Source organism: Episyrphus balteatus, chromosome 2 (genome assembly GCF_945859705.1).
Source record: "Episyrphus balteatus chromosome 2, idEpiBalt1.1, whole genome shotgun sequence".
NCBI lineage: Eukaryota > Metazoa > Arthropoda > Insecta > Diptera > Syrphidae > Episyrphus > Episyrphus balteatus.
Window position 1 is genome coordinate 23,372,157 of NC_079135.1, and position 27,451 is coordinate 23,399,607.

The 27,451-nt window shown below is 29.4% G+C and overlaps 1 protein-coding gene across 1 annotated transcript; it reads left to right on the forward strand.

Moving 5' to 3' along the window:
* The first annotated feature begins 666 nt into the window (after positions 1-666).
* On the forward strand, positions 667-27,284 carry LOC129911016 (uncharacterized). Its single transcript, XM_055988657.1, has 5 exons — positions 667-1,567; positions 25,544-26,002; positions 26,076-26,337; positions 26,407-26,648; positions 26,723-27,284. The coding sequence occupies exons 1-5, from the start codon at positions 1,478-1,480 to the stop codon at positions 26,930-26,932; spliced, it is 1,263 nt and encodes a 420-aa protein (XP_055844632.1). The 5' UTR covers positions 667-1,477; the 3' UTR covers positions 26,933-27,284.
* Positions 27,285-27,451: the final 167 nt, after the last annotated feature.

Here is a 27,451-nt window from a genome sequence, read left to right on the forward strand (position 1 = left end):
GATGATTTAACTCGAAAGAAAAAAAATTTTTTGTATGAGTTAAAAATTTCCCATACAAATTTGTATGGGGAAAGTATGACCTTAGAGGCACGGGTTAATGACCCCCAAAAAATTTGTTTTTGCTAAATTCCCCGTATTTAGGCCCTAAACTTTCGATCTGGGGGGTGTCACCCCCGAAAACATCACTTTGGGAAATAACGGACACCCTACTATACATATATGTACCTCGAAATTTAAAACTTTTTCTCATATTTCATTCCAATAAGCTCCAAAAACAAATCCCTTGTTTGTATCTACTATCATCAGCTTCAGCATTTGTTGAATGGCAATACTACCCCTTTAACATAATGCACATGCACTATGCAAAATGCAGTGCATATTGCACCCTTTTCAAAAAAAAAAAAAAAAAAAATTGTAAAAAAAAGATTGACAATCGGACAGACGAAAGAGGCAGCATAAGTCGCATATGACCTATGCTGCCATCACCGTACGTACGGTCTCTCTTCGTCATTATCGTCATCGTCATTTTCATCGTCATCGTTGAGTTTTTAAGCCTGTGATGAGTGAAACTAAATAAAGAACAAATATAAAGTGAAAAAATAAAAAAAGAAAAATTATAAAAGAAAAATAAAAAAATAAAAAAAAAAAATACCCACCCGGATAGGCCGGGTCGGGAAAAACTATAACAGAAGTTCCACTCAGTAATTCGGAAAAATTATACTCATAGTGCACAGTGCATTTTTGAAAAATAAAAGTGCCCGAGTGGAATGAGAACTTCGTCAGGAAAAGTGTGGACGAGGAGGGTTGGTTTGCTGGCTTTTCTTGCTTTATGATGACGACCGACTGACGACGACGACGACGACGATGAGTTGCCTTTGCACCGCACTGTTGCTGCAGGGGGATTGAGTGAACAGTGAACACCACAGCCAGCACCACTGTGTTATGTCCATATGAACTGAAAAGTGCCTCAGCCTATGCCTGTGCTGATGAGTTTTATGTTGAACGTTGGTCTTGGGTATATTATAGAAAACCAAACCGAAACAACAACAACAAAAAAGAGCGATACGAAAACGATTGTCGACAATGTGGATTGTTGCGATGAAAACATTTCGTGTCCGATGCTTGATGTGATCGTACGGTTCCGTAAAACGCCGCTCTCTTTTTGTACCCTCTCGAAATTCAATCCCAATTCGATAAAATTTTCAAAATATTTTTTTTTTGTTACGAAAATAAACAAAGTTTTTCAAAAAATATTTCGATAACAACAAACGAAAAAGTGAAGTGATACATAAAATTTAAACGAGATTTGTCAGCAACTGTCATATATTTGTGCTGAATTAGAAGAAAAGTATTTGCTTTGTTTCTTTGGTGATCTTTGAAAGTGAGATATTTTTAAGAGTTCTGATAAAATTGTTTGATAACGAAAGAAGTGTGTGTTCTAAGAGATAAAAAGAAACAAAATAAAAACAAACAAAAAATGGGTCGACAATTTGAATATAACCGATTCAGCAACGATGAGGATATCAAACAGGAAGTTGGTGGTGCCAGTGATTGTAAACAAAAAGAGGTAGGTTATGTTTGAGAAATTTGGACTTTATAAGATTAGGTGTTTTTAGTTGAATGAAGTGCCAATAGTTCTTGAAGAGATTAGATTAAATGTGACAGGATACAAGCATGTCCTTAAGCTGATTTGTGGGTGAATAAGATTTGAAAATATTTGATGAGTCAACATAAGAACGAAGGGGAAATAATACAGGCTTTAAGTACCTACTTCTCGATATTTAATGACTAATTAGAATTCTTAATGATTGTTTAATGATTAAAAGATGATCATATTAAATACTCTAGGATTACTAACGGCAAATATTTCATTCTTTCAAGAAACTATATCAAGTTTTAAATAACTTAAATTTAGACGTTATGAAAAGAGTAAATTTATGTTATTATTTTGACCTAAATATTTGACTGCTTTCAAAACAATAAAATACTAACTGGGAGCACTTGTTGTTTTATTCAAAAGGTTTAATAACAAGGAATCGATAGTTAAACAACAAAAACCAAGTGACCATCATCGAAACGTCAGTGAAAGAGAGCTATAACACTGGTCTGCAAGGAAATCTTCCTTTAAATAAAACTATACTTTTCTAAAGGATTGACCTAGCACGTCACGTTTTTAAAATATTCCCGTTAGAAAATCTCAAAAATCCATTTTTTTGCTGTTTTCGAAGAAATATTTTGGCATAATGTAATCTTTTTCAATTGAATTTGATACGGTTTATGGAAGAACTTATTTTCTTTCAAACTCAATTTCAATCTTCTCAATATCTCTTTTCTTCTCCGAGATATCTTAATTTAAGTAAGTTTAGAAGGTTTGGCATATCTTACCATAAAGAAACTGATCTCTAAAAATTAATATATCTTTCTCTCTAGAACAAAAGTATACTTTTCTAATGGACTTTAGTGTGCTGATTTTGAATCCGAGCTCAAAAAATTTCGGCCAGCTCTGGTTTTTGAGATATAGTAGTTTTTTTGAGATTTTCTTAAAAAAAAAAACTTGATTTTGTGATACTTTAATGCAAATATCTTAAAATCCTGATGTGATAGAATTTTTTTGACTTCGGATTCTAACTCAGCATATCAAAAACTATAAGAAAAGTGTACTATTGTTTCTAGGAGAAACAAATCTGAAGCTTTACAAGGCAGTTTATCGAATAGTTTATTAAAAATAAGATATTTCTAAATAGAAAAATAGTACGTATATAAAATTACAAAACACGTAAAAATTTTGTTTAATGTTTTTTAGTTTGGTTTTCTTCACATATTTGACTTTTTAAATATAATGGGCATTGATATTTTACATTTTCCTTAATTAAGGTGCTTTTGTTCATGTAGGATTTACTAAAAAGCGAAGGATTTCGAAATGTCTGCTTTTATTGTCAATCAGTATTTTAAAAAATGAGTAAACATGAATCTAAAAGAACATATTTGAAGTCAATCGATGGGTTATATTATGAAGAATAAGTCCTCCAAATTTGAGCTCAATGCGACAAATAGTTTTAATTATATACAAGTTCAAATGAATCTAAAAAAGGGATTTTTTTTAGAAACTACTCACATTTTTCAAAAATCATATTTACAAAAATGGTACCTGATAGAATTTTTCTGATACCAGATTTAGATTCAGAAAAGTCTATAATCTTTCATAATATCAAAAAATTATTTGAAGGAGAAAAAAAAGTTAAATTTTGCAGACCAGTGTAATTTATCGTAATACTCTAGATTTTTATATGGTAGGAATATAATTCATTTTCGGATACCTACACATTTAAGCTTGTTTGTGTTGTAGTAACTTTTGAGCGATGTTACTGAAGAAAAATATATTCTAATATAGCATTGATTAAGTTGAGACAATATGGTCACTAGTAATACAAAATTCCGGTAGAGGACGCAGTCGAAAAAGTTTTTGAAAACCCACATAAGCGTTTGGAAGATCATGTTCATACACAAATTCCTTCTTTTATGACCAAAAATAATGGTATCTATGTTATATTACGATTTCGGAATAGCTTAATTTTCTCGAAAACAGCTCCAACGAGTTTAAACAAATTTATGATGAAACATTTTTTTATCTCCCTAACTTAAAGTTCAGTTCCAACGATTTTATAACATTGGTAAACAAAATTTCAAAAAAATAGTTTTTGAATTTTTACATTGATTGTTTTAAATTTTTTTGCTTTAGTTTTTTGATTAATAAACTGCTAAAAAAAGGTACATCAACTTAATTTTTTTAATAAAAATTTAAAATTAAAAAAAATAGTTTTAACTATTTTAAGTTTTTTAACTAACTCCAATATACACGGTTTCTTTTTACTGCCTCTGAAATATTTCGTCAGATACCTAGTTTACAGGTAGGGGACAAAAGAGATTCTTTCAACGCTACCTCATTTGTTGTGTTGTGATAAGTAGGTATGATGTTGTGAAGGAACAGATGAACATACATACTAACCCTTCTTAAATGGAATAAAAAAATAAAATGCACGACTGGGTCGCACGTACTTGCTCTTGTAGTTCAAAGCATCTTTATCTTAAATATCTATTGGAAATTTAAGATTTTGTGAAGAAAAAAAAAATAAAAACAAAAAAAAAAAATCGAAAGTTAAAAAAGTTCACTTTTTTAAAAAAATTTTGAAAAAATTTTTTTTTAATTTTTTATTACATTTTACACTTCAATACCTATGATGTCTGTAAATTTTGAAAAAATTGACTTATGCTTTGATGAAATATATGAACTTAAAAAACATGTCAATTTTTGAAAAACGGCAACGCCATATTTCCGCTCTTGGCATTTTTTGAGAAAAACTAAAAACGCAGTTTTGTTGGAATCAATAAGAGTACTGCGCACACCAAATTTAAACGAAATCGTTAGAGCCGTTTTTGAGAAATTTGAAATACCTCGAAAACGTTATATGGGAGATATGCGTTAAATTGGAGATATTAAAAAAATAAAAAAAACGAACCTAGGGAATTACATAAAAATAATCTGTACCAAGTTTCAAGCAAATCCATCCACCCGTTTAGGCCCTAGCTCGATGTACAGATGGACGCACAGACGCACAGACGCACAGACCGACGGACGGCATGACGAAAACCACTTTTTTGATCTTCTCCATCATCGTAATGTTGGTTTTGATTAAAACCTCGATTTTTTTTTTCTACACGAAACCAATACTTGCCCTATAGAGCAAGTAATAAAATGCACGACTGCGGTCGCACGTACCTGCTCTTATGCTAAAAGTAACTCTAATGTTAAAGCTTTTAATTCAAGAAAAACCGTTTTAAACTATGATTTACAAAAAACCAAGTATGCCATTTTATTACTTGCATAAAAAGGTATTTTTACCGACTTCCAAAAAGGAGGAGGTATTCAATTCGTCTGTTTTTTTTTTTTTTTTTTTTTTTTTTTTTTTTTTTTTTATGTTTGTTACCGCATAACTTTGGACTGAGTGAATCAATTTTGATAATTCTTTTTGTATTGGAAAGCTGGTGGCTGCAGTTTCATTTCAATTTCGTTCACTTTTAGCCATAGGAACTATTTTAAAAACAAAAAAACCCAGTTTTGATCCATGGAAGTCGGTTTTGTTTTTTTGCTAAAAATGATTATTAGAAAAAAATTTTCCAAAATCGTTAGAGCCGTTTTTTTAAAAAATAATTTTTTATATATAAAATATTTCTAACATTTTTGAAAAAAAAAGTTGGTATGCCATTTTAAAGAAATAATTAATTAACACATAAAAACGAAATTTCAAAATTTTTCACCAACCCGTTTTCAAAAAATTGATTTTTCAAAAAAAAATTTTGAAATATTTTTTAAAAATGCACTTTTTGAAAATTTTCTAAAATTTTAATATTACCTTTATCTAAACGTTTTTGTATAATTTAATTTTTTACGAGATATTACGAAACCAAAAAAGCCGTTCTATGACAGGTACCCGTTAATAACCGTACAAAAAATATTTTTTTTATTTCAAAAGTTGGCTCTTATGTGTAATACTACACACAAAAATTTTAATCAAAATCGTTAGAGCCGTTTTTGAAATAATTAAACTTTTCTATTTCCGTTATATGGCAGGTACCGTTAGTTTTGGTCATAAAAAAAAATTTCAATTGCTCCTGTAGGGAATCACCAAAAACTGCTAACTACCAAGTTTGAAGAAAATCATTTCACTCGTTTAGGCTCTAGCTCGAGGTATATACAGACAGACAGACAGACAGAATTGCCGGACCCACTTTTTATGCATTCTCCATCATCATAATGTCATGTAAAATTGTTATCTCGAGTTCGATTTTTTTTACGAATCCTAAACTTGCCCTATAGTACCTATACCGCACCAACACAGCTACAACTCCCCCTGAAATTTAATATTTGTCTGCCAAGAAATTGCCGTGCAAATGATTTTTGACATTAAAAAGCGTAAAATGCACCACTGTGTGACGCCTCAATAAACGAACAGGAAAGTTTTGCAAATATGTAAGTTGTAAGTATGTTTTCTATGAGTGAAGCAGTTTACGTTATATAATAGAATAATTCTTTTAAAAAATTGGAGGAGATGTTTCATCTTGCCATATTTTTCCTCATAACGCTTCATTTAGTCCTTAAATAAAAAAAAATTCGAAACTTGTCGCATAAAAATTGTTTAAAAATAAAATTTTTATTCGTAGTGATTGCATGACGAATTTCGTCACGGAAATTGAAAAAACGCTTTTTTTTGTACTCTTTTTAATTTCAGTTTAGTAAAATCTAGACAGATATTATTGTGAAAGACGAAAATTAATTATTTTTGCCTATTTTTTTAATTTTTTGAAAAAAATTAGTACGAAATTCAATGTTTTCGAAAAACTTAAAAAAGGAACTTTCGAACCACAGTTTTCAGCTTATAATAAAAATACTGTATTTTAAATTATATAAGAAAAGTCATTTTAATAGTTCAAGAGCAAATGTTCTTAAAGTTAAATTCGTTTACTTAAATAAAATGTGCCCAAATAACCTGACATTCCCCTAAATAAAAATTAATACATTTTACATAAATCTTGATCTTAAATTTGAAAATTGATTTTAAATTGTTTCTTACAGGTATTTATCTGCCTACACAAGCTTAATCCTACACAAAAAATATATATTTTTCAAACATAAAACACATAAATTATTGTTTTCTTTTTTACAAAAAAAAAAAAAATAAATTTTTCGTTAAAATTTTAAACAAAAATATTCTACTCCATTTAAAATGCATTTAACAAAAAAGTAGATCAAGATTTCCTTGAGAAAAAAAAAGAAAACAACCAATAAATTAAAGCTCTTTATCAATTTTAATTATAATTTACCGAGGGTCGATGTATTTGATCATAATTCATTTTCGTAATGGGTGGGAATTGGAATACATTTTTTTTTTTTAATTTTTGGGTGGCAATCATAAAATTATTACATCTTCATTTGCCAGAAATGAAATTCAACTTAATTTATATAATTGAATTATCATCAGGCTTAAAAGGGGCACCCATCAAGTGACCTATTCATGTCATTGTGTCATTTAAATTCATCGATGGTGGTAATAATATTTAAATAAAGTTCATATCGGCAAATGAAAGCTTATTACAAAGAACACAAATAAATGATATAGAATTGAATTTGATAACAATATTTATGTAATTTATGAACAAAACAAAATATGTATATGAATGATTTACATTGATTGCTTGTTTACTTTTGTGTCGTAAATATTTGATTTATTATCATTTTTTTTTTTTTGTTTGATTTACAGCGACGACGCCAGTGGTGGTTTGATAGTGTAACAAGGGCTTATCTGGCGCGACAGTTATTGTTTTAAAGTACACATTACACATTTATGTTGTTTATGACAGGCTTTTACTTTAGATGGAAAATAAATCCTGGAATTTCATTTTCATTGTCTATGACACACACAAAATAATGGAAACAAACGAAACAAAACAATTGTATAAATAATTTTATCAGTCAATGCTCCTTTTTCCAACTTTATGAGTGGATTTTATGTCATTTACAAAAATTTCATTTAATTATTTTACATTTACTGATCTTTTGTGTCTAAAAGAGGAAAACAAAAAATATACAAATGAAGCAAATGTTATAATTTAGCCAAAAAATAAATTCCTTGTTTAAATCAGGGTTATAAAAAATCATTTCTTTTAATGAATTTGTAAAAAATAAAAAAAAGTGCATTAAAAATAATATTTACTGTAACTGAATAAAAAAAAATGAAAAAACAAATTTATTGCAACTAAAAATATTTTGCATTAAAAAAAAATGTTTATTGCAACTGAAATATATTTTGAATTAAAAAAAAAATTCAATTCAAAATGTGTGCATTAATTTTTTTTTTTAATTCGTCGAATTTCTTACAAAATTTTTAATTTTTGCAATTCATTTTTTTAAATTCAAAATATTTTTATTTGAAAAAAAAAATTTATTTCAGTTAGAATAAATATTTTTTTTGATTAATTTTTTTTTTAATTTATTTATACAACTCTGGTTCAAATATTAGTGGAGTAACTAAAGCTAAAAAAAATGGCAATATTAGGGAACCCGGCCGAGCAGCTTAGATTTTGATGATCTTTTTTCAAACATAGGTAATTAATAATACTTTAAAGTCTATAGATTAAAAATTGCCAGTGTTGCCGTTTTGATTTTTTAAATTTAATTGAAGATTTTTGTGAACAAAAAAATTTTGCTTAAATTTCATAAATTAATTGATGCTAAAAGATTTTTTAGAAAATTCAAGGACAAAAAATATATGATAGTGAGGGACAATCTTCCATCGTTCAAGCGATAGATGCAATTTTCTTATTAATTGACTTCAAACACAAAAAAAAATATTTGAACATAACGGCAACACTTACAATATTTAAAAATACATTTTTAAAAAGCTAGAAGCTTAGTAATATTTGTAAAATTTAAAATTATGTTAATTGAATAAAGGGCTTTTGAAAGAATGGTAATTGAACTCAGAAAAAATTGTTGACAAAATTTTAACATGTTGTTTTTAAAACTTTTTCGTAATTTAAAATGCATTTTTTTTTCAAATTTGTTTGGCCACATTTATTATGATTTGAAATTATGAAAGGAAATGTCAATATGTATTACGGTTTATGAAAAAAAAAAAAAATAAAAAATATTTCATTTTTGAAGAACTTTTTTTAATAGAAGTTTTAAAAAAAAATTTAACTTATTTATTTTTAAATATAAAGTTATTTTTTATTCATTTAATAATTTAATAACCTTCACTGTTGAAAGTTAAATAGCAAAAGTTTAAAGTTCTCATTTGCCAAAGTCTTTGAGAAAATTAATTATTTCAATGCAAAAATTTAGTTTTTATCAAAAAAATCCAATGAAATTGAAGTAATTTTTATTTATTTTTTTTTTTTTTCAAAATTGTAATGTACATATATTACCTTTTCCTCTTCGGAATTCAACTGATAATATTTAAGGCCAAACAGTTTTTTAAAAATAAATTCATATTTTGCTACGAAAAAGTTTGAAAGAAAAACATTTAAAATTTTTTGATAACGTTTTTTTTTCCAAAATTCGGAGCTGAGGACCATTCTTTCCAAAACTCTTGATTAAATTTAGTGGATTTAAATTTTGACAGATAGAAATGAGGTTCTGGCTTTTTAAAAACGTGTCTGTAAATATTGTAGGTGTTGCCGTTGTGTTCAAAATATTTTTTTTTTGTGTTTGAAGTCAGTTTTTGAGAAAATTGCATTGTCCCTTTTCCGATATATTTTTTTTTCCTTGAATTGGCTAGAGAATCTTTTGCTATCATTTGTTTTTTCAAATTTAAGCAGCAAAAATGGTTTTGTTAAAAAAAAAATTTAATTTTAGTTTTAAAAAACAATACGGCAACTTCGGCATTTTTTAATCTATAGACTTTAAAGTATTTTTAATTGCCTAAGTTTGAAAAAAATCGTCAAAATCTGAGCTGTTCGGCCGGGTTCCCTAAAATTTGCTTTAGTTACTCTACTATAAAGCTTATTTGTGTTCTTGATTCAAGAGCTGTGACATGACCTTGGTAGCCTGTCTTCATATTGCTTCAAACCAAATACCGCCACCCTATTTCAATTTTCTTTTTCATTGTAATATTATTCAAATCATTTCTAATTTAAAAGTTCGTAGTTCAAGTCCTTGAATATAATTTCTTGACAAAAGAACCCTTAAAAAATCATATCAAACTCAAACTGCACACTTAATCAAACATACATTGGGTAAGATGGCATTGTTAGCTATTTAATTCCATGCAAGGTATAAAGCTTTCACATAACATTTCACATTGACTTCATCAAGTGTCAACATTTACGTTAAAAAAAATATACCTACTTGCCCACCTCATTATTTTTTTATTCCACGAAAACAAATGTTACCCCTAATTCAGTTTGATTCATTAGCGTTCAACAGCCCATCAATTAATTTCCAACTCAACTCACACTTTATTCAAATATTTAAACACAAGCGATATAACAATTCCACTCAAAAAGAAAATGAGAATTAAATCCTTTCATCAATCATTTGAGTTTGTAGAAATAAGAACAAACAAAAAAAAAATCTGAAAAAAACTGCTAAAATAATACCCCAAATAGCGATGACATCGCATTTCAATTGTGTTTTTGAAAAATTTAAAACAAAAGAAAAAGTTAAATAAATATAAGAAAAGAAAAAAGAAATTAAAGTAAAGAGCTTAACAATATCGGAAACCAGACTGTTGACATTGCATTGGCTTCACATTCGTGTAGAGAAAATTAAGGTCTAGGAATTATATATTGGCGGACGAATGGAAGGATTTTTTTTTTCTTTTTCTTCTTTTTGTTTGTCTGTCGTTTTTTCTATTAATACTCTGCCATGTTTTATTTTTGTATTTAAAAGTGTAAACCAACTCATTTTTTTTTTATTTTTACATTTGCATGCCAAGAAAATAACGCCTAGGATTATTTGCCATAGACACGCCATCGTCATAGCCATCACTTCAAACAAAATACCCCCTTCTCCCCTATTTACTTGTTTCTCATAGACTAACTTTTAAGTGGCCAGCGTGTCTGTGCTTCAAAATACTACCTACCACGACAACAATGTTAATAAGTTTCAAATCAATTATGTTTATTTTTTTTCTTTTATAAAGTGTTAATTATACGACTTTTGAAAGGACAAAAATAACTCCCACTTTCTCTCTCTCCCGCAGTCTTTTACCACGCCATTTTCATCACCACTATTATTTTATTTCCTAATAAAAAAAATTTTGATTATAGGAAAAACTTTAGTAAAGCAATTATCGGTATTCAGTGTAAAGTCCCTTTAAATGTGCCCATAAAATATATTTTTTTGACTTTTAGTTAGAAGATTTTTTTTTGTATTCCCTCTGGGATGATCATAAAAAAAGACCCAATTCGTATTAAGTTAACACCGATTACGCCCACATAAGTTAAGTGTTTGAATATATGGAAATGGAGAATGACAGAAATGAAATAAATTAAAATAAATATTTCATAATAGAACATGAGCATTTTCTTGGAGGTTATACAAGATATTAGGTGAGACACACGCCACAGTGGGACAATGATTTCTTAAAATAAGGACTAAATATAAAGAATTGGAATAGACTTAAAGGGAATACTTCGTTTTTCCTATTCCTATTGGCGAGTTGATAAATTTGTTCCAACTTCGACACATGGCTGTCCCACTGTATGTGACTAAAGAAATTTACACACTGACGATTGATATACTTTGAACTGGTGAAATCAGACAAGAAAACAAGATCCAATAGCACACATTACTGACACTTTTAATTGAATTGTTTTTTAGAAAATCGTGTCTGTCACTTCTCATTAACACTGTCGACAGAAAGACACCTATAATACGACGTACATAGTTCTGTCTGCTTTGATCTATCAGTGGTAGGTTAGATTTTCTTTTTTTTTCTACTTTTCATGTTGCAACAAAGTATTAAGAACTGATGAATGAGTGGATCCAATTGATACAGTAGCAGAAGCTGACCCAAATTATTGCCCATTTTATTGGAAGATATTCAGGTTGCGTTTACAGTTCTAAAACATAAAACAAATTTCCAAATAAAGCATAATTGGCAAATTGAATTCGTCTTAAAAATGATTTTGGAAAAGTTAGGTCCTCACATTGGGCGCCATATAACACTAATATTAATTTTAAATTCAATCTAGAAAAATCGTTTCAAAATGTCTTTACAAAAAAAAGAAATATATATAAATATGTATATTCGCATTGGGCGCCATTTAAAATCAACATTTCAAGATATGTATTAATTTAGTTGACAATTCAGGATAACAAAAATCATTTCTACCAGATGATCTCAAAATTCGTTTTGAAACTTTAATTGGGAAACATTCGAAATATTTTATCTTCACGTTGGGCGCCATTTGGAACTTGGTTCTTAGTGTGCTATTCTCGTTTTTAATTCGGTGTTAAAAAATAATCATTACTTTTAGCTGGAGTCAGAAAACAGACAATTTGGTTAGTCGAATCCACCTTAAATACAATTTAGTTTATGAAGTTGCGGCTCAATGTTGGGCGCCATCAAGACTTACATTATGTCCTAATTTTGATTTAAGTTTGAGACACAGGGTACAAGTACACTAAAAAGATGTATTAAACTAAATTGGCAAATAAAATCCGGATAGAAAATATTTTCTGAATTAACCAGCTCTTAACCAGGATCTGTCAATGTAATGCAAGATAATGAATTGATAGATTTATCAGAAATTTGATAAATTGCGAAATAACAAATCACAACAAAAACATTACTGTTAAAAAAAGAGCCAAGTTCTCCTATGTTGAAGTTATGCTGGCACAAAAAGTACTGAAATGTAAAAGTGTACCAAGTTCTAAAGCTTGGCTTTAAATTTGTACAAGTAAAATGTTGATTGTTTACTTGGCAATTTTTCAAATAGCTATAAAAATTGGTAATTTAAATAAAAATTGTCAAGAGAACAATCAACATTTTATTTATACAAATTTAAAGCCAAGCTTTAGAACTTGGTACACTTTTACATTTCAGTACTTTTTGTGCCAGCATAACTTCAACAAAGGAGAACTTGGCTCTTTTTTTAAAAGTAATGTTTTTGTTGTGATTTCACTACTTTTTGCAAGGTTTTGCTGTAGAACTTAAAATCTCTGTAATTGATGAACACTCAGAGAAAATGGGCCTTGTCTAAAACTCTCAATTAAAAATTTTTCTTTTGTTTAAACTACCAGGTCTACCATTCTACCAAATTTTAAGGTTCTACGGCAGTTAGAAATGCTCTATAATATTTGATGAAAATTCAGCAGAAATGGGCGGTTGCCACGCCCCCTATCCAAAATTCTCAAATTTTAGATTTTTTTATTTGGTATAACTTACTAGCTTTACCATTCTACCAAGTTTCAAGATTCTACGATAATCAGAAGTGCTCTAAAAAATTTGATAAAATTTAGTGAAAATGGGCGGTTACCACGCCCCCTGGCTAAAATTCTCAAATATAAAATTTTTTCCTTTATATAAACTACCAGCTCTACCATTCCACCAAATTTCAAGATTCTACGATAGTCAGAAGTGCTCTATAATATTTGATGAAAATTCAGCGGAAATGGGCGGTTGCCACGCCCCCTGGCTGAAATTCTCAGATTTTAAATTTTTTTCTTTGTATAACATACCAATTCTACCATTCTACCAAATTTCAAGGTTCTACGATAGTCAGAAGTGCTCTATGATAATTGATGAAAATTCGGCGAAAATGGGCGGTTTCCACGCCCCCTGAATTGAAAATCTCAAATTTTTGATTTTTTCCTTTGTATACACCACAAGTCCTATCACTATGTAAAATTTCAAGTTTCTACGATAGCGGGAAGTTCTCCATAATTTTGATGATCTGTCAGTGAGTCAGTTACGGTTTTCGCGATTTTTGAAGTCCTATATCTCAGAAACTACTTACATATCGTAAGAATCTGAAATTTTGTGAGGAATTTGGGTTCAGCCAGCTCAACAAATGTAGCGAGTTTGAATATTCTGGCATCTTTGGTGTGGAAGTTAGAGGGGGGTCGAAAATGGCCTGAGTTGTTTCCTGTAAATAAGGGTGTAGTGCCAAAGTTGCTAGAGAACTTGGCTGGGCACTACCGTGCCCCTTGATTAGTTTGAAGAAACTTTTCCCCCAAGCCACTTTAAATCAACACACTAATACTTATATGTAATTCAAGTTTGAAATTTAGAATAAAAAAGTCACAAATGATGATATAACCAAAAATCAAAAATACTTTCATAAAATATAAAACATTTACCTCCACACGTTGGGCGCCATCTAGAAAGTCTTTAGACGGAGTCCGTCAGCTTAGTTCGTAAATCAAATAATTTTGAAAATAAATTACTTGACTCCACTATGAGCCACCATATAAAAAGTCTTCTATCTAGTTTGAGATTCTGCCACTATAAGTGAAAAATTCAAATCTGTGTTGAAATATGTATTTTATGGAAAAAATTATTTAAGAACCGTAAATTCACGTTAAGCACGACTTAAAACAAATATTTTAAAATGATATTCACCTAGCAATCCAACATAAAAATTCATTATTATTTGACCTGATAGCAGGAACTTAGATCGGCTAAATTGGTAAACCTTCAAATTTTTTCTTTACGTTGGGCGCCATATTAAACCTCCATCTCTAGATGTAAAAACCTTTGTAATGAGATTTTATGATGGATTGATTCTCTGAGAAAGAAAAATTCCCACGTTGGGCGCCAATTAAAACAAATGTCAAAATATTATTTGAGATTGCAAAAAAAAGGCGTTTATATAATATGGACCTAAAAGATAGCTTAACTGGTACACAAAGAAATAAATATCCACGTTGGGCGCCATCTAAAACCAAGATTCACAATTAAAATTAAACTACTGGCTATCTTTCTAACTTCATATTCCGGAAATGTAAGAAATAATATACATGTATAGCAAAATTGTAGGAAAACTCATCAGTTTTTCTATTTTTCTAAAGTTCATTAATAACTCCACTTAACAACGCTACCAAAAGCCACTGTGTCTATATCCAATAAATAAATTCAATTAAATGCCACTTTTTGAACTCACACCACTTGTCAGTAATAAATTTTTAAATAACAAAAAAAATAAAAATTAATTCTCTTTTTCTTTTTCCGGGATAACAAAAAAAAAAAAAAAAAAAATAAAACACAAACTTGGGCACACATTTCAAATTAAATAGACCATTTACATCCATTAGGGGGTTGAAAACAGTGGGGTACCATATAAAAAAAACAACTATAACATTAATCCAAAGCCAAATCCACTACAAAATGATCATGCTTCCCCCTTAATTAGTAAACTAGCAGAGTGTATTTATTTCAAAAAAAAAAAAAACAAGAAAACAAAAAAAGACCATTTTCCAAATTTGTATTTCAAAAGAAAAATACGAGTTTTCATACAAAAGATACACAACAACAAAAAGAATAACAAATCCTTTTCTTTCTGATTTTATATGCATTGAAGTATGGCATCATTTATCATTCAGCCACTTAAGTATAGCTTATTTTCTTTGACGAAGATTTTGAATGTGTGGTTTTTCTTGTGCGTGATGCAAGTGGAGCGTTACATTGGAGTCTCTTTCTTTTAGATACAATTTAACTATCTGAATCACTCCAAATAATTACCCTTGCTTGATCCTCTCTATGATGTCACGTCCTCCAAATTATTTTCTCTATATAATGATTCTAGAAAAGGCGCGCGTGATTGTCGTTGCAGATGGTTGAAGATCGCTGATGATCCTCTCATAGCAAAGATCTTTTTGAAGATTCAACCCCAAAAAGATCAGAGAAGATTGTTGTTTTTTCTATGGTTCTTTGAATATATGGATAAAGTTGAAAGAGAACATTACCATGATGGAGCCTTAAGTGGATTGTAGTTTTAAAGATAATGGAATGAAATTAATTGTGTCTTTTTTTTTTTCTTCATCTATTTGAAGACATTATAAAGTATCTTTTATTTTTGTCTGCAAGTGCAGACAGAAATTTCGATCAAATGCTTAAATTTATCTCTTTTGTTCAATTGGTAAGATCGTGGAGTATCTATCTATTTCAATATGTGGGATAAATGGGATGTGGAGGTCATTCTTCGATAATGAGCTCAATTGGTCTGGTCTGATATGATAAATGTGAAGAATGCTTATCTTCAGTTTGAAGAACTTTATAAAAGGGCTTGGTTTTATCTTGAAAATATTTTAACATATTACTCTTGACAAAAGAAGACAAAAATTATGAAATACTTATCCACTTGAAAGGATTATATTATTTAGATAGAAGCAGGTGATCAACATAACAGCAAATATTCAAATATTATTCAATTGAAGAATTTTAACATCAGCTGCAATTTGGATTTCATATAACAATCCCCATAACCATCCTCATTTTATGAAATTTTGAAAAATTCTTCAAATAACTCTCAAAATCAATTTATGAATTAATTCGAAATTGAAACGATTTTTCATTTTAAAATATTCCAAATAGATATAAATTCCCCCCTTAACAAGCAAAATGCATGTCATTTTTCATTTATATTTGAATTTTTCAATAAAATGTATCTTTGTATCTTATCAAAAGAGGAAATTCTTCTTTCTTTTCAAAATGAAAACAAAAATTCCAAATCGAACAATTTGTTTAAGATTTCTGAATCGATTTTGGATGGGGACTAAAAAAGATTTTGAATGATTTGAGAAATTATAACAACAAAAAAAAAAAGAAGAAAAGAATATTCTTAAGAGTATCTATCCCTTTTATTTATTCTTGGAACTGTCTTTGGTTATAGGAATTTATCATTCATCATTGGAAAATCAATTCGTTTAGATATTTGATGAACATATTGAAATTGTTCAAACTAAAATAGATAGAAACAACAAGACAAATATTCGAAATGTATGATAATCCTCTTGTATGAGGAATGTAAATATTTTCATTTACAATGTTGATGGACGGATGTGTGTATAAAAAGATACAAAGAGGACACAACCCTTTGTAGGTATCTGTAAATATCTATAGGAGAAATGACCAAGCAAAACGGAAGTCTTTATCTTTTGGGTGAAGGGGTTTTGTTTTCTTTTTTTTTTTTGTGTTTTTGTATATTTTTGTATTTAAGAGATAAAAATATATAAATGGATGGACGAGAGACTTTTTTTTTTGTTGTTGTTTTTTGACAGAATATTTTAGAAAAGAGAACAGATGTTTTTTATGATAAAAAAATATACCACTAATATACTTTAAACTTTATCATTTTTTTTTTTGACTTTGTGTTTCGATGAAGTTCCAGCTTTAAAGTCAAAAAACGTTTTTGACCTAGCCTATTTTTTCTTAAATTGAATTATCTTAAGTTTTTTTTCGGATTTTAAAAGTTGTTCCTGCCAATGTTCTAAATTTTTGGACCTCTTAGAGCCGTTCGATTAATATCAAATTATTTAAGTTTCGTTTCAGCAAGTGGCACTTGGTTAAATATAATATTTCGAAATTTAGGGACAAATAAACAAACAAAAAATCTAGTTTTTTTTTTTGATTTTTCACGTTTTTATATTTTTATTTTTCAACTTTTAATAAGTGCTTTAACCATTGAACAGTGGGTCACCTCCCATACAAAGTGCGGTCAAAAATATAATGACCATTTTTTTTTTAATGAAACACCTGTATTATCATTTTATATGATTTATTATTGCAAAAAAATGCATCAAGTCAGTTTTTTAAAATTTTGGTTATTTTCAAGAAAAATAAAAATAGGTAAAAAATTTTTTTTTTGAAAATATAAAAAAAAAAATGGTTAATGCCGGAAATGGACCTGCCTGTCAGTCGAGCACTTTACCCTTACCCTCTAGTTCAGTCTTTTATAAAAATAATAGTGCCAAAAAGGAATTTTTTTAGTTTTACGTTGTAATTTTTTTTTCTCCGTGTATCGTCATTTAAACTCGTATTACTCGAAAAGGGGAAAAAACGGTGCTATTATTTCGAAAGGCAGAACGGTATTCTTCATTTGAGAACTTAAATGGTAGAGGGCACTCGAAGGCAAACCAACTAAATCTCTAATTTAATGAAAATTGAGCTAAATAAAAATGGTTAAAATTGCTTCGTTAACGAGCCCCATTACAGTTAGCCTTAATGTTATTTAACAATATAATTTATGTTTTTAGAAAGTATTAACCTTCTCGTTAAATATCCATAACAATTTAATACTGTTCACAATTTTTAACACCCGCTATCACTATCGCAAGTTCACACCTTATAACTGCAGCGATAAAAAAAACTGTACCTTTTTTTATATACCGACTTTGAATGGCTATTAAGAAATGAAAAAAAGGGTAACCGTCAATTTTTTTTTGGTTTTGGTTCGATGGGAGATTGTAGAACGTTGTGTAATCATTGGATTTTAAAAAATTGACATTTACCTACTTTTTTTATTTTTGACCTATGGCGGGACCCACTGTGCATTGTTCCAAAAAAATTAAATTTTTAATATTTGTATTTTTAAAGTTATCGTTTTCGAAACTATTTTTCGAAAAAAAAAATTCATCCCCATTTTTTGTTTTCCATACGTCATTTATATTTTTTGACTTTGGATTCGAATTTAGAATCTTAAAATCTATCAGAAAATTATGTTTTGGACTTTTTTTTTTTATTATTTTGTGTTTTTTAAATCATTGTTGGCAACAATATAACAACAACAAAATCAGTGTCTTATGAAAATAAATAGGAAAGATGCCAAAATTATGCTGATTTAAAAAAAAAAAAAAAAAAATGGAATAATTAAAGGTCAAAAATTTGTTTTATTAAAACTCACAGTCTGGACAAAAAATAGTAATAAATGAGTTTTTTAAAAAAATTTTTCGCCTTTTTTTAACTTTGAAATTGATTATTTCAAAAACAATTGGTTGAAATATATTGATTTAAAAATAAGAAATAAACATAAACCCCTGCCTTTCGGAAATGGTATCACTTATCAATGTAAGTGATACATTGATAAAAAGGGTTAGATAGACAACCCTCTTATAGTTAAAAATGATTGTATTGAACTCCTCTACAAAAAAACCGAAATCGTAAATTTTTTTTTTCTAAGTCAATTTTGAACTGATTTTCATAAAAAAATATCTCGTTTCATTTGGAAATAAATATCACAACAATATCATTAGGTACTGTTAAAAAAAGAGCCAAGTTCATCTATGTTGAAATTATGCTGGCACAAAAAGTACTGAAATGTAAAAGTGTACCAAGTTCTAAAGTTTGGGTTCAAATTCTTATCAATAAAATTTTGATTGTTCTCTTGACAATTTTTCTTTTAATTACCGATTTAAAAAGTTATTTCAAAAATTGCCAAGTAAACAATCAAAATTTTATTGATACGAATTTGAACCCAAATTTTAGAACTTGGTACACTTTTACATTTCAGTACTTTTTGTGCCAGCATAATTTCAACATAGATGAACTTGGCTCTTTTTTTAACAGTAATGTTTTTGTTGTGATTTCACTACCTTTTGCATGGTATGGCTGTAGAATTGAAAATCTCTATATTTGATGAAAATTCAGCGGAAATGGGCGGATGCCACGCCCCCTGAATTGAAAATCTCAAATTTTCGATTTTTTCCTTTGTTTACAACAGAAGTCCTATCACCATGTAAAATTTCAAGTTTCTACGATATCGGGAAGTTCTCCATAATTTTGATGATCTGTCAGTGAGTCAGTGAGTCAGTTACGGTTTTTGCGATTTTTGAAGCCCTATATCTCAGAAACTACTCATGGTAGGAGGCTGAAATTTTGTGAGGTGTTTGGTTTTGACGAGCTCAACAAATGTAGCGAGTTTGAAATTTCTAGCATCTTTGGTGTGGAAGTTAGAATGTGGTCGAAAATGGCCTGAGATGTTTCCTGTAAATAAGGGTGTAGTGCCAAAGTTGCTAGAGAACTTGGCTGGGCACTACCGTGCCCCTTGATTATTTAAGAATATATTTTTAAAACAGCATGTTGTTTTGAAAACATATACTTTAAATTAATGTCGAAGTTGGGCAAATGACGAAAAAAATGGAATTTTTGAACTTTGACAGGTTATAAATTGTAGGTGGTTTAACCGAATCACATGTTTTATAAATTTTTGAAAAGGTATAATTATCTTCTATCAGAAACTATGAAAAAAAAAATGGGTAATTAATAAATTTGACGAAGCTAGAATTTTTTCAATGGGTGGAGGTCTAAAAAAAACGTTTTTTTGCCTCAAACTCCAGTATTTGGGGGTGTTAGGGACTTTTAAAATACCGTTTCGTAATCAATGCGACAAGCTCTACAAAACGTGATAGGTCCTTCTTTTTGTAACACAGTGTAATTAAAAAAAATGGCTTTGGATGAAAAGTCCTGAATTGGGCTGTTCGATGAAGGCATTACAAAATTCGAAATTTACGTTTTTTCTAGTCAAACCTGCAACAATATTACTTTTATTACAACAAATTTAGTCATAGAAATTAATAATTAAAGATTTTTTTGTTTTCACCTGTCGATAAATTTTGTTGATGAAGGTTGCCAATTTTTTTTCCAAAATTGATCCTTTTCAAAAATAACAATAATAAAAATATACCTACCGTTATGCCACTTATGGAAAAACCATTACAAAATTGACAGCTACTTAATGCTTCTTCAGGACGAAACATAAAAAAAAAAAACACACAAAACAAAACAAAAAACCAATATTTTCCCAGTTGCGAACAAAGGAAAAGTCAAACAAATGTCCATTGCGAATCGTCTGAATAAATTCAAAATATATAAAACCACTCCTCTAAAACCATAACGAACTTCCACATTATCGCCACCTTTAGCTATGGATCCTTATTTTTTTGCATTAAAAACCTTCACCTCCCTATACCACATTTTTGATATGAAAAAAGGATAACAATCCATTAAGTACCAATGTGTACACAATGTATGTACTCGTACATTATAGGGAATATGAATCAAAATGTGCCACTCCATGTTCAGTTGTTGTATGTCTTCAATATACATATAATGGAAAATTGATGAAGCGTAGCCGAACTTGAGCAGACACCTCGAGAGTGAAGCAATACCATACCGATGCCGCGCCGACCGGATCATCAATAAAATGACGAGGCACTATAAAAATGCCATCAGTTTTCAACAAAAGGATCCTTCCATATACACAAAACAAGAAAGAATGAAAAAAAAAAAAAAACACATGTACCTGGGATTGCACATTTTTCCTATATATTTTTCCAGCGTGGTCTTTATAAGTCCTTTTTTCAAAAAAAAAAAAAAAATAAATAATAATAAAAATGAATTTCAATGGATTCACAATTTTCACTCCATCTCGTCCTAGTTGAGAATTTTGTCTACAACTGGATACCTCCGTACGAGTAAAAGGACCATAATATTTCGTCCTTATAATATCCCTTAACTCGGTGCTGCTTCTCAAGAGTTGTTATATTTATGATGGAACTCCTTCAAAATGCATTTTATTTTTATTTGTACAAATTTTCAATTTTTTTTTTTTTTTTCATTTGCCTCTTCTGTATTATCCTTTTATGCTCCTTCTTTTGAAAATCTGTTGTATAGGTATTTTTTTTTTTCGGTGGCATTTCCAATGAAAATTGAAAAATAATGAGAATCGAAATCGAACTCGAACGAAAAGTGCCGATTGTTGTGGTTCTTTCAGGTAACAAAAAAAAAAAATTTCAAGAGATGAGTGTGGCGCGCACTTTTCATTCGAATTCGATTCGAGATTCGATCAATCTATAAAATTGATGAACTCCTTGGCAGGTATATTAACATCAACAGAAAAGTAAAAAAAGAGAGAAATATTTTTTTGAGAAGTGATGCCATTAAAATTTGATGGGTAAGCAGCAGTCAGTCGAGTTGAAAGGAGATCCTTCTTCAAGGATGTATCTTATTTATCCATCAATATGTTTTTTTTTTTTTTTTAACTATTTCAACACACGCAGCAGCCGTTTTCTATTTATGTATTCATTGGATTACACGCACCAAGGTTATCAAAAAGATACATTTTATTATCCAATGTGTGTTATTATCGTGTTCCTTTTAGATAAATTTTTTTTGTATAGGTATTTTTGGGGGAAGAATTAAATTAGTTTCAAATTCTTCTTTTTTTTTGGTTTTTATATTTTTTCTAGCCTAAAGGCGATAGGAATCAATGAATCAACGGAATTGAATTCAACTTAGTTTTTTTGATTGAAATTTACGATGAGGATAGTTTGAAAAAAGGTTTAAGGGATGTATTTTGTTGCGACAGCGAAACTTTATGTCAATTGATATAAGTAAATTAAAATGTTTTACCGATATGGCAGATGTTGATAGTTTTTTAAAATGTGGGTAGATTTTTTTGTAATGATAAAAAAATTGCAAAGCAATATATGAACAGATGTGGAAGTGTGGTTTGACGTAAGCGCCTTGGGATATTACACAAAAGGGGTGTCGATACTGTTATGCGGGTTAATCTCTAGTATCATGTATTTATCTAAACATATGGATCAAATTATGACAGTGTTCAATAGTATGAATATTTTCGTACTCAAAAATTAAAAATGTCTTTCATACATTTTTAATTTTTAAGTACGACAAATAAGTAAAAAATTATGTAAATTGGTATCAATCCAGTAACCATTTGTGTGTGCATCATTTCTTACATGATTTTTTATATTTCTAATTCGTTTATGATCAGCGAAATACTATTTTTTTTTTTGCTTAGTTATACATTCAGAAGCTGATATCTTTAGAACAAAGTCTCGAAACAAGTTTTCATTTACAGATATAAGTTCAGAGTGAACAGATCAATGCATTTAGCTACAAAAATTAAAAATTTATTTTTTCAGATTTTCAAAAAATATTCAAGGGGTACCCCTTGCCAAAAAAAAATGTATTTTAAAAAATTTCCTCCAAATTCATCGAGTGAAATATCAAAAGAAAGGTCTTTTTAAACCCTATTCATAACTGAAAACCAAAATTTTCTTTGAGGTTTTACTCTAGTCAAAGCGTTGGAAAAAGGGCATAACTTTTTTGGGATACTTTGTTTCTAAGCGAATATCTTTGCTCCAGTATGTCGTAGACCAAAAAATTAACATACATTGTCTTTCTTATAATATTTTCTATCGTTTAAACGTAATTTCATTCTTTTGAAGAGAGTAAATACAAAATGGCAGTCACTTAAATTCAAATTTTCGTTATTAGGTATTTTGAAAAAAGCTTATACATATTATGATTGACATTCTTCTAACTAATTTTGTAGCCATTTTAATTTCAGTCACGGAATAAGTAACATTAACATTTTAATTTCCTCCATTTTAAATAAAAAATCAAGTCCGCTGATGGGCGATTTCGTGTAAAAAACTGTTTTTTACATTTTTTGTGTATAAAAACCGTAAATAATGGTAAAAAATTGTAAAAAAAAGCGTACGGTAGAAAACGGTAAAAAATAGTAAAAAAAAAAAACTTAAAAAACTTATTCATTTTGATAGCTTGCCATTCGAAGTAGGTACATAATATTTTGTATAGAACACCTGATTTTGCGGCATTGAATTCTAATAAACGTTTATAAATCATAATTAAAATATTTCCAATCAATAGTGATCTGTTTTTTCTAGGACTTTAAATGAGATAATTTCACAAATAATCTCATTTGAAAGACATTTCCTTAGAGCATAATCATAATTTCGAGCAAAAAAGTGGACTAATTGAAAAATGTGATGTTTTTAGAACCACGAATGAAATAAAATGCGGTAGGCTTTCCAAATAAGCTTTGAGGTTATTAAATTTGCCCGTTTCATTAACCCAAATTGCCCAAAATTTAAATTTGCTGAAAGTCCATTAACATTTAAAGGTCGAGGAAATTAATTTTAATGAATTAATTTTAATGAATTTAAATAAGTAACCATCGTACAAAAATTTGTAGTGTTTTTCTTTTCCTCCAAATAGTTGGAAAAAATCATAAAAAGAACTTTTTATTTTGGTTTTCTACGGAAATTTAATTTTTTACATCAGTGAGTTCTTTTACATGTAATTTTGAAGTTTTTTGTACGTAAAAACTCGATGTAAAAAACAGGTACAACACTAATCAAGTTTTTATCGCTAAAGATGGCCGAGCAATTTATAAATGAACGCAAGTAAAACTGATGTGATGACACCCAAAAATATCGTTTTTTGACAATACCTGGGCTTAAAGATGTCTTACGTCAAAAAATAAATAAAATTAATTATTCGTTACAAAATTTTCTATCACTTTGTCAACCAATAAAAATAAATAATTTGAATGTGATCGCAAATAATACGAACAGAGATTTTGTATAGCTTAAAATTTGATGATAATGAAATGAATTGAAAAAGAAGACAGCTCCACTTTTATATTCCTGAAAAAGACTTAACCCAACAAAAAGGTTATACAAATCGGTCTCTTTTCCATGAACTATTTACACATTAGCACTGTCAAATTATTTTTACGCTTTTTGAAAACAGCAGTTTTTCACATAATGATTGAATAAGTACTTTAATCTTCCTTGTTTACTGCCATAAGACTTAAGTGCTATAATGTAGATTAATAGTTATGTCTTACAGACTTCCTTTTACCCAGATCCTAAAATTGAAATACGACATATTTCTTGAGACATTTTATTCATAGATTATAACTCGTGTGATTTTTCTTTCAAAATGTGTTTTTTTTTCGGCAGGTTTTGTGTACCAAAATTTTCTTAATACGGGTCAGTATTTACTGTATCTACTCTTTAATAACTGGCATTTCGAAAAACTTAAGATTTCTTTGTGAAGTCCTTAGGGTGGCTCCATATCCGCATATAACTAATTTCACTCTCGAAAAAAGGTCATCGTGTGAAAACATTATGGGGGTTCATAAAACTAAAACTATACTTATTCCAATAATTACCATGTCCGCTTATTTCACATTCCGAAATTGTAGGACAAAATTCATACCCATTTTAACTAATTTTAAATTTCCTTAAATACGTGCCTTATCCTCTAATTTACTCCTTTTGTCTTAAAAACGTTTAAGACCTTGTATTCTATTGTTTCATAACTAAAAACAAACTACTGATAATTCCAAGGCCGCACGCACATTTTTCGCAAAAATCCACAAACTCTTAAAAATCGGCTTCCTTAAGATCTCATTTTATTCCCCTTAAGAAGTCACTCCTTAGAAAAAAAATCCTAAAAGATGTGACATCTTTTAGGAAAAACCAATCCACCTTAAAGAAAATCCTAATATTTCTTTTCATACTTAAAAACGTGTAGGTATACAAAGAATTAAATCCAATGAAGGTGTGTTCCATTAAATAAAAACGTTCATCCTAGAAAATTAATGTCCTTTTTCTCTATTGTCATTGTAGACGATACAAAACTGCACCAAAATGCTATACATTCTTTTACCGCACGTAACAAATTTTTGTAACACCAAAACAAGACTATGGATATTCATGTGAAGTACACATTTTTGTACGAAATATATTTCAAGGACCTCATACTGTGGTATTATTTTCATTTCAAGGAATTTTTTTTCTTTCGAAGAAGAAGTTGAAAAAAGGACGTGTTAAGTGGCTTAGGTCAGTATAAAAATGTGTTCATGTAGAGGTATAGTCATTTACAATAGAGTACCAAAAAAGCCCATAAAGGTCTTTATCCTTAATGCATTTTCTTACCTCTCCCTTACACAGGACTAAAGATTCGAATTAAAGTGTAAAAGAAATAGATATATCCACTTAACTTAGGTAGAAAAACTCAATTCTTGTCGTTAGCAGACAGAAAAGGATCAAGGATATCTTCTTCTTTTTCTATCACCTTTGATAGGGATCACTGTGACTTATGTTTAAGAAGTAGGGATGGTATTTTTACACAAAAACTTGTTTACTTCTTCTTTTTTTTTTAATCCTGTTTTTTCATCTTCATCTTCTTGTATTCCTTCGCAGTTCATGCAGAAGAGTCAGAGCCCTCAGACAAACAAGAAGTCAAAAACGCTAAAAAAATACGACACGCGTATTTGTCCACCATATTCCGAGCTGTATCCTGAAAACGATAATATTCCATTAAAGGACGAAACAACGACAACAAAAAGGACAACAACTAAATCGACAAGAAAAAGTGTTGAAATCGCCATCAAGACATACCATCAACTGTCTAAATTTTTAATACAAAGCCAAAATAACGAAGACATCATAACGAGTGACACTTCCACCGCCACTACGGAATCCTCTAAAACTCTAGAAAAGGACGATTGTGAGATGATTGCTTTGGCAGCTTCAGTTCCAAAAAAACCAAAAGTCTATGATTGTATGAGGGATTTTTTGAGGAAAAAATTCTTCCATCATGCTGTCGTCTCTGTCTCTGAGGAAGAATCATCTGAAGAAGCTGTTGAGTATGACGATGAGGTAAGGAACAAAAAAGTCCTTTTTTTTTTTGAACATATTGTTTTTTAACAACTTTTGATCCTTCTTCTTCTAGGTGGATTATCTAACGATGATGGAGGATTCCTATGACATAAAGGATGTTGACGATGATTTTGTAGATGATGACGATGAGTGTTTGCTTGTTGTGACATCGAATCATCAGCATCAGACGAGGTCGAAGTGCATTCGTCTGGTTGAAGGAGGATGTTGGCCTAAAAATGAATTTTACCTTGAAGATGGTGATGATGAAGTTGATTCGGATGTGGGGATTAAGGATTGTTGTCAGCTGTTGGGAGGTTCACCGAAAGCAGAAAAGAGTGAGTTTTTTTTTTTTAAATCCTTATTTCAAGGACTTGCAATTACAATATCCTTTTTTTTCCATTTAGATACTAAAAGTCCTAAAAGAAAACTGAGTGAGTTACAATCTGAGTTACGGGATGTGCCTTGGTTTCAGCCAAATATTTCGGGCAAAGCTGCAGCTGAAAAATTGAGCAAGGAAGATCCTGGAGCGTTTATTATTCGTCAGAGTTCCAGTGTCAAGCCAGGCAATTATATACTTTCCCTTCGAATGGAAACAAAAGTGAAAAAGTTCATAATTCTTGGTTCACCAAGATGCTACAAAATTAAGGTAATTATTTAAAAATCCTTATTTTTTCGTCCTTCAAAAATTCTTATCAATTTTCTTTTTTTTTTTTCTTCCAGGGAGCAAAAAAGGAATTTTCATCTCTCAAAGCTTTGGTTACTCATCATTCTGTTATGGCAGAACAGTTGCCAGTGACACTATCACTTCCACGAACAACAGTTGATGAGAAATTTTCACATCGTTACATCGATGATTTTGATACATTTGAATCATTGCAAATTTTGGGAATATTGAAATTTTTACAATCGAAAAATTTGGAGTTTTCTTGAGGAGAAAAAGAAGAAGAGTATTTGTGAAGTGCGTTTGAAAATGGAAAACGCTATTAACTACTTAAAAAGCGCTAAGAGGCTGCCGACTTGTCACAAAGGGATTTTACAAAAATGATCCTGTGCACAACATTCCAATAATAAAATTAATGCGAAAAATTAGGAAAAATTAAAAAAAAAAAAATCCCAAAGTGCTTGGAATAATAAAATTGGCAATGAGATACATAGAAAATATATCTAAAGCAATTAATTGAGAGCCACAGAATTATTGATTGGCAAACTTTTTTTGAGCTTGAAGTTTTTGAATGAAATTTGTGTAAAATTAAAATCAGTGCATAATAATAATTTGAAATACTGCCAGAATATTTTTGTAGATTTTTAATTTTTAAAAATTAAATATAAATCTTTAAATTTCAAATTGATGTGTTTTATGTTATTTGTGATAATTATACTGGGAAACTTTAAGTGGTTCTTCAACATAGATATTCTTAAGTATAGTTTAGAAAAGACTTATTGAATTAA